This window comes from Ammodytes marinus (assembly GCF_949987685.1).
Source record: "Ammodytes marinus genome assembly, chromosome: 8".
In the NCBI taxonomy this organism is placed as follows: domain Eukaryota; kingdom Metazoa; phylum Chordata; class Actinopteri; order Uranoscopiformes; family Ammodytidae; genus Ammodytes; species Ammodytes marinus.
In genome coordinates, this window is record NC_137212.1 from 16,707,169 (window position 1) to 16,715,455 (window position 8,287).

The 8,287-nt window shown below is 38.4% G+C and overlaps 1 protein-coding gene across 1 annotated transcript; it reads left to right on the forward strand.

Annotated features, from left to right (window-relative positions):
• The first annotated feature begins 480 nt into the window (after positions 1–480).
• On the forward strand, positions 481–7,969 carry mindy4 (MINDY lysine 48 deubiquitinase 4). Its single transcript, XM_080032270.1, has 18 exons — positions 481–1,013; positions 1,655–1,774; positions 1,851–2,065; positions 2,153–2,414; positions 2,524–2,768; positions 2,879–2,937; positions 3,027–3,136; positions 3,240–3,356; positions 3,458–3,549; positions 3,750–3,851; positions 4,142–4,205; positions 4,650–4,715; positions 4,787–4,854; positions 4,971–5,034; positions 5,366–5,527; positions 6,681–6,861; positions 7,109–7,187; positions 7,327–7,969. The coding sequence occupies exons 1-18, from the start codon at positions 918–920 to the stop codon at positions 7,373–7,375; spliced, it is 2,151 nt and encodes a 716-aa protein (XP_079888396.1). The 5' UTR covers positions 481–917; the 3' UTR covers positions 7,376–7,969.
• The last annotated feature ends 318 nt before the right edge of the window (positions 7,970–8,287 follow it).

Below are 8,287 nucleotides of genomic sequence, written 5' to 3' on the forward strand. Positions count from 1 at the left end.
GGGACCAAATTAAAATAGCACTAAAAAATTTAAAGCAAATCAATTCACACTGCAACAATTATTTAAAACTTTGACATCTTCCTTCATGCCTCGGGACATATAGGCTACATGGCATGCTTGCTTTAAAATCAATGATGTACAATTTTTGTTCATGCTTAAAGATTGACTGAGGTCGGCTAAATTCATTTGAACCTGGAGTAGAACATTCCCCTGGGCTCCCTGAGAGGTAGCTCTGCAAATGCGTCTTACTAGGCCTACCTATTATTAGACAGTGTTTGTTAGAAAACATACACAACCACAGACTGTAAAATAATAAAACACAGACACAACCCACATATAGGCTGCCTGCTGTATAAATAGAATAAAATCATTTCCCCTTATAATCCATTGACTGTTGTTGAGGGCGCATGCGCACACGTTTGGCAGGCACCAATTTCTGTTCTCTCTCGTTCCGAAACTTTATCGTGTAGTAGACCAAAACAAACAGGCGTACAAATTATTCAAATTATTAAACCGTAGTAGCAGTATAAAAAGACTGAGCGAATATAGAAAATAGAACAAATATATAGCCTACGACATAAGCGTGCGCCTGGCAAAGTTTCCATCAAAAAAGAATAGGCCGTGATATTTCAGTAACGTATCCACGTAGTGTAGTCTGTGTAGTGGGGCGGAGAGAGAGCGGCGCAGCTGGTATCGCCATGGAAACGCACATCGCCGATCAACAGCTCAGACAATCGTTGTTTTCACCAATCTGACACTTATGGACGGTGTCGGAGGAGTCCCCGATTCGTCAAACCAGTGAACATTTGTGTATCGTGTGGCGCAGACCATCCCATAACCCACAACCTTGTTATGGTTCGCTACACTGTTCGCTAAAGGCTATCGTCAGAACAGCTACTTGTTGGACAATCTATGTGATGATGGCGATTACACCCGGACACGTCCCAAGCACCATGGCTGTCTCAGTCGAAGAGGTTTCTTCGTCCCTCGTGCGGGAATACCTGAGTCGGAAGGTAAGTGTGTGGAGAACGGTCTCACACTCATCGTTTCTGTGAATAACAAAGCGTAAAACGAAGCTAGCCTGCTAGCGTTAGCCCCCGTATAGCAATGGTAAACAGTTCAGCATGTGATGTTGCACCGATATCTGTGATTCGTCAGATTCTGTGCCATATCAGGTCTAAAACAAATGTATACTGTCACATCGGAAACAATGTGTAACTCTGCAAAGTTAGTAGGAAGGCAAATTATTCAAGTAAAATAAAATAAAACATATTTTTCAATATTTGAAGTAGTTAATATTTTCTTACTGTTTCACATGACTAAATAAGTTATGTTTTTATACACAGGTGTCCCTAACCCATAGTAATTGATGTAGCCTAGTTATTTTCAACAGTTTTGGTTATAAGTAAAATAGGTCTTTCATTTATTGTTGTTGTTATTATTATTATTATTATTATTATTATTATTATTATTATTATTATTATTATTATTATTATTATTATTATTATTATTATTATTATTATTTTGTTGTGTTATTATTAGGTCCCACAGTAATTGTAGCCTACCCTAAAGCATAACTACTACTTTCCAAGTGGCCATAAGCTATAGGAAACCTGTCACAGAATACTGTGTAAAGCACTGTGTTGCCTCGCAGGGACTCAAGAGGACGATCACCTGTATGGACGAGGAGCATCCACGCACAGAAGCCAGTATCAACAACAGATCGCACCTGAGGCAGATTCTCAACATGGAGGATCTTTATAGAAAGAATAAGGTAAACTTCGCAAAAACTGGAGTTTTGTTGAAAAATCTAGGCCTACTTATATTGCATGACTTCTCTGTCATTGCAGGTTCAAACTCACCCCATGAAGACGTTACTGGAGGTCATTGTGAAGCATCAGATTAAGAACGACAAGATCTTTGAAAGCAATGACAGCGATCCCCTGAGGTCTGCCCAAGCTATCAGTGTGATAACTAATTCCCCTGCAGTAACACTGACAGGGATGAATGACACAGGGGATAGTACGGCCATTTTTGGTATTAGCAGCAAACATGTACAATTAAGGTATTTCACCCTTTTGATCTTATTTTGTGCTCTTTTTAGTTCTCAAAAATGTGTTTGAACTTACATGGCAATTTATCTTGCTCGCAGGTCTGACACAGAAGAACTTTGCACCTCTCAGCCTTTACATACGTCATTATTTGCTGAGATTGACGGACTGCCCAGCCATAATCAAACAGGTGTCTGGGTTCCTGACTTAGACGACCAAAAAAGCCAGCCTCTGGTGATTAGTGAGAACGTCATTAGAGGAGAACCAGAAAAAAAGACTTCCAACACTGAGAGTACCCAAAGGAGCAGGCCTAATCGAATTAGACGTGGCATGATGGCTGGACCGATTGCTAGCACACCTCAGGTACCGAACGTCAGGTGCATGTACACTTCTTAAAAATGTATTGATGTCATTTCACTTTATAACTCATGTTCACCCTACTCTTTTCTATCACTGATGTTTTTCCTTTGAGGAATCTAACAAAAGACGACAGAATCGAAGACAAGAAGTGCCTCTGCTCAGAAAAGAAGAAGACAACAGACTGGATGGACTTTCAATGACTGGCCTATATCAGAAAAGCTTAGAAAGCACCGAAGTTACCGAAATCTACTTGGCTGACTGCATGGGAGGGCAACAGAAGTTGTGGAGTGCACCAGAGAGAGTGCAGAGCGAGAACAGCTTCGAAAGAGTGGGACAAGACAAACAGAAGACTAAAAAGTAAATACTTTTAGTTAAGAATATTGTGTATGTGGCAACTTCACTGTTTTATACTATAAAGATGATTTCCCTGCAGTTTTGTAAAAAAAAACGTTGTGTCTTTTTCTCAGAGTAAAGCCTTTGTCCAGGAAAGATGTGGCTAATTTGGTTGCGTCTGAGATGGTTTTAGGTAAGCATTGTGTATATTAAAAAAGAGAGCACATTCTTTGCCGTTGCCTCACATTTGTCAAAGTTGATGATATATTAATCAAATTCCAGATGACATTGACGATGATAGCGATCTGCAAGAACTCTCAAAAGTGTCCTTTCAGCAAACCGTGGCAGAGCACAGCTATTCAGGCCTCCTGATGAGCCAACACACTGCCATGGTGGGTGATTTATGCAGGTGTTTCATGAGAAATAGTGGGGACAGTTTTGGGTGGGTGCCTGTGATTTTCTGTTTGACTTTAGTTTTTTTTGCTTTTTATCCAGGAATTGAAAGCGGTTCTTCTCGGTTCCAGTCTAAATTGTTTCAGTGTGGAGTGGAGGAATCAGGGTTTCACATTTTCAGAAACGCACGACCTCGGATACGGCATTGTTCAGAGAAAGGTTGTCTTAACTGTTCCATCCTGCTAAAACTCATCCATCCAGGTAACCGAATGTCATATGATATAGGAATTAGCAGTATTATGAATTATGTGTTTTTCTAGGGTGGTCCTTGTGGAGTTCTGGCATCGGTCCAAGCCTTTGTTCTCAAGAAACTTCTGTTTGAAAACATCAAAAGCAGCGATACAGGCCTCCAGTAAGTTATCCTGTTATTACCAGCTTAGCCCCATAATATTAACCTCCGCTTGCCCTACTTGGATGCTTGTTACAGCCATTGATTCACATCAAGGCCTGCTTTGTAGCCATTGTTAAGTAGTGACCTATGCATTGTGGTATTAACAGTCTTATTACCTCAGATAACCAGTTTTTTATTCAAATGCCACTTTTTTCCCCCAGGAGGTTAAGACTCTCCAGCACCACTAGAAGAAAGTGTCTTGTTTCAGCTGTGGCTGAAATCCTATGGAGGGCTGGTGAGGAAAAACGAGCCACAATTGCAATGTAAGATCATGCTTTTATCCATCTAATCCTCTACATCCACACATTGACCAATAATACACAGAGCCTTATTATCATTATTTAAGTTGGTAGAACGCATGCAAATACCTGATGGCTTAGATGTTTAGGGTCAGGGTTGTTCAGTATGACTCATCTGAACAGAATACATAAACTATGCTCATTGCACCTGTCAGACCAACTGATCTCAGAAATGGCTGATACATTGCTGATTCCGCTGCAGCATTAATTTAAAAAGTTTGTGTACCTTTTTTTAACTTCTATTTTTAAAACAGAAATTCAGGAAGAAATCATTTCACCCCGACTGCTCACTACAAATCGGAAGGAGTGCTTGAAAAGGTATAGAGATTCCATGGCATGCTCGTCTGCTGAAATTTGTTTAGTAAAGTTTCGCCCAAGACGACCAAATGGAATTCAGTTGGATTGAGCAGCATGTAGATAAGGAGTTTCATATTTAAATCATCTTCAGTGTTTTCTAAATACAGGAGACAAACATTCCCAAATAGTACTTTATTGAGCCATTTTATTGGTGGAATTTATTTGTTGAACACACACTTAACTATGTCTAAAATGTTTTTGCAAAAGATTCTTAGTTATATTAGGATTTGCAAAAAACGTACCTGCACATTGCGCAAATTTGTTGTTTTTATTTGGAATGGATTGAGTGTGAACTTTTTACTTTAAGTCTTATCAGTCTTGGTTCTTTGCCTACTGTTGAAAATGTATTATAAGAAGTCTGTAACTTGATTTGTGAGCTTTTTTTCCACCACTCATTTATTTTAGATAACATGTTTCACTGTGGATAGCATCAAGGACCTGGAGTTGCTCCTGGTGCAGCATATTGAGCAGGCAAGAGACTTAATATCAACCATAACCCTACATATACAGGAGATTGCACTAATATGTATTTTTTCCCACAGTTTGAGACTGGGCTGTTAGGATGCATGCTGCTGACCATTTCCGCTGTTCTCTCTCGATCTGTTGAAAGGTTGGTTGAGAGGAGGATGTTAGGCCTTTATAGCTCTACAACTAAACAAGAGGTGCTGTATAATTCTTAGCATGATGATCAACCTTTGTTCTGCTTTCTCTTTATTCTTTCATTAGAGTAAGAGTGGATATGGACGTTCCCACCAATACGCTCATTGGAGCCCATGGCTACTGCACACAGGTTTGATAAACAGTTTACAGTAAAATTAATAATTGAAGGCTAAATTGGTTCAGATCACTTTGTATTGTGTTTTTTGGTTTGTGATTCAGAATCACAGATTATAATGAATAATAATGGGACAAGAGTTGGTCATTACATTGTTTTATAGACATATGTTCTCTTATATCAATTTATTCACTGTTAATGATTAAGGAAGGCAGTAGTGAAAGGCATTTATCAATTGTCATAGGCCAAAGTCAGACCAAACCCTGTGTAGTGTACTTCATTTGTACTACTTCGATGGCAAAAATGCTTGTTATTGAGATTGCTTCTTTGTGTTTGTGTTCACCAGGAACTGGTCAACCTGTTGCTCTGCGGCAGAGCAGTTTCTAATGTCTTTGACAATGACATGGAGTTAGACTCGGGCAATGGCAACATGACTCTTCTCAAGGGAATCACCGACCACTGTGACGTTGGCCTGCTGTCCTTATTTGAACATTATAACATCTGTCAGGTGAGTGGCATTGCTCATTGACTCTTTCACTGATGTAATCCTATTGCTCTCTCTGGATTTTGCTCTGCATTTATAATTATGGAGTCATCAAGGTTTTATTGAATTGGAATTGAATTAGGGGAAACGATTCAAAACAATGCTAACACTCAACTCAGAGACTGGGCAGAGTCTACCCATACCTGAAGTCAGAGCCGGCCCAAGCCTTCATGGGGCCCTAAGCAGAATTTGATTAGGGGGCCCTCTCTGGAGGAATTTTGTGTGAACAAATCATTTGGAGACACTGGGTCGGATGAATTAGAAGCTATCGAAGAAAGACACATGGATTTTCCATAAAAATATTAATTTAAAATAAAATATTCTTCTGGGTTGGGCTTGGTGCTCTTTTTCTTTTACGGGACATATTTATCTGTAATATAATGAATGCATTTAAATTCATTGAGAGGAACGAAGCAGAAGAACTCTGTTGTCCAGCTATCTTTTTTTCCACAGATGAGGCTGAAATAGGCTAAAGACTATACACAGTGCATGGGCAACTGAGGGCAGCTCCATGTCCAAATTATTAGGCTTATTAACTATCAGACCACAATATCGTATTTCTCTTTTTGTACGATAACTTACATTCGCATAATATTATGTTAATATCAAACACACAAACTCAAAAAAAGGACACAATGATATGAATTTAAATGACAAGGGTTGAGAGGGGTTTATATTGTAGTTTTTATGTATAATTTCAACAATACCCTTTTCAGCAAACACCTTTCAAAATGACCTTCATTTATACATTTTACATTTTTTCTGCACTGTAAGTGTTTTTCTGCACTTACAAAGTAAATACCAGTGCATACCGATTACCCAATATGTATTATTCCAATCAAAATCCTGTTCTACTGCCTGGGAAACTGTGTTCCCACTTTTAAGTATACTAGGGAGGCATGCATAAACAAATACCATGAGAGAGTTTTGATTTTACTCCTTTTCCTATCTGGTAAAAGGAATGTTGATTTAGTGCCAGTCTTCCAGATCAGGACATTTTCCTAACATGATAAAAAAAAAATTAAATTGATGATGGCTAAATTCCATTTAGCTGTTGCTTTTTGGGGGGTTTAATGGTCTACTTCGCTCTGTTGTGTCCTACTTCCTACTACCTAAGGTGGGAGCTTACCTGAAGGATCCCCGTTACCCTATCTGGGTTGTGTGCAGTGAAAGCCACTTCAGCGTGCTCTTTGGCCTGCAGAGGGAGCTGTTTACCAATCAGGACAAAGGTCTCGAGTTTGACCTCTACTATTATGACGGGCTGGCCAATCAACAGGAGGAGATCCGTCTCACTGTCTGTACGTAGCATCACTTCTGAATTCTCAGTGCACGTGTCCTTTTCAGCCCAGTGAATGACCGCTCAGAAAAACATGCATTATTTCAGTTTTTATGACGTGATCTTTTTTTGTTGGAAATCAGAGTATTCTGGTTATCTCTCATGTTTATGCTTGAGAAGTGTGTAGTTATTTTGCTGTTGGACTATTTGTTCGTATGCCTAAACAGAAGATGTTTTTTAAGTGTTTGTATTTTATTTTATTTTTTTAGCTTTTGGCAAATCAGTCCTGAAAGAGCAAGATGTCGACGGTGATCTCATTCCTCCATTGGAGCACTGTATTCGAACAAGGTAAGGAGAAGTTGATTCAGATGTGCCAAACTTCCATGCATACTCTAAAGACACCTATAATCAATTCAGAATCATGTAGTAGTATGCACCTGCGTCAGCTTTAAATAACACAAACTCTGTTTTTTATTTCTTTCTCAAGGTGGAACGATGCAGTAGTCAATTGGAACGACACAGAGCCAATTCTCTGAAAATTCTCATGGATTGATGTGATTTTAATCATGGCAAAGACTATTTACAGAAAATAAATATTTTGCATCACCAGTACAGCTAGCCTTCCATGGGTTTACTTTCTTTTTTTTATCTGTATATTTTTGCATATTTTTATGGTAATGAAATTATATTATTTTCTGTATAGTGAGACACTGTCTTACTCTGACATTTGTTTACATGGAAGAGTTTTTTTGCCCAAACTACATCATATCAAATTTCACTGTATTTTTAAAGCTTTAGCATTATGCATAAAGTAACTTTTTTTGGTGAAATGTAATTTGCTGCCAGATACAGTATTGACCACAGTGGCCTTTTGCTCTTTACCGTTACTTTTTACATACGATATACAAGAGATTGTTGTCCGTATGTAATTATCTATTCCTTACTTATTAGAAATGAAGTGTATATGTGATAATCATGAAAACCTCTGTAAAATGTAAAAAAAATATAATTTTACATCATATCTTAACTGATTAAAAATAAATTGATATATAGACCGCGCGCATCCACCCTGCATTGTTTTGTTTGCTTTTGCACCCTTAACACCGCCACACAGCACTCACGTATGCATTGCTGACATTACTGTATGGTTTATTTTGTGGTAACTTAAGTTTTAATAAATCACTCCTGTTTGAAGATAAATTCTTGTGTGGATTCTCTCCTCATCAATTTCCTGAGCCAGTTCGTGACTGTGTGTGTGTCAAAAGAAAGGGAATATTATATCAAATTGCTTGTAATTGCCATGAGGAATTTTCCTTTTTGACATCTGGAACAAAAAATGTAATTATTCTTTCTGTGCCATAAGTGTGGCTCCACAAACACAACTTCTGTTGATAAGCAGAAGCATTTTTTCCTCCTACTTTAAATAGCAACCAAATGGAACAAATAGG

Bases quoted from the DNA above. Each gene is read 5' to 3' on its own strand.
- mindy4 (XM_080032270.1), top strand. From the start codon at position 918: ATGATGGCGATTACACCCGGACACGTCCCAAGCACCATGGCTGTCTCA. The intron at 1,775-1,850 runs GTAAACTTCGCA...CTGTCATTGCAG, and splicing joins ATCTTTATAGAAAGAATAAG to GTTCAAACTCACCCCATGAA. The intron at 4,716-4,786 runs GCAAGAGACTTA...TTTTTCCCACAG, and splicing joins TGGTGCAGCATATTGAGCAG to TTTGAGACTGGGCTGTTAGG.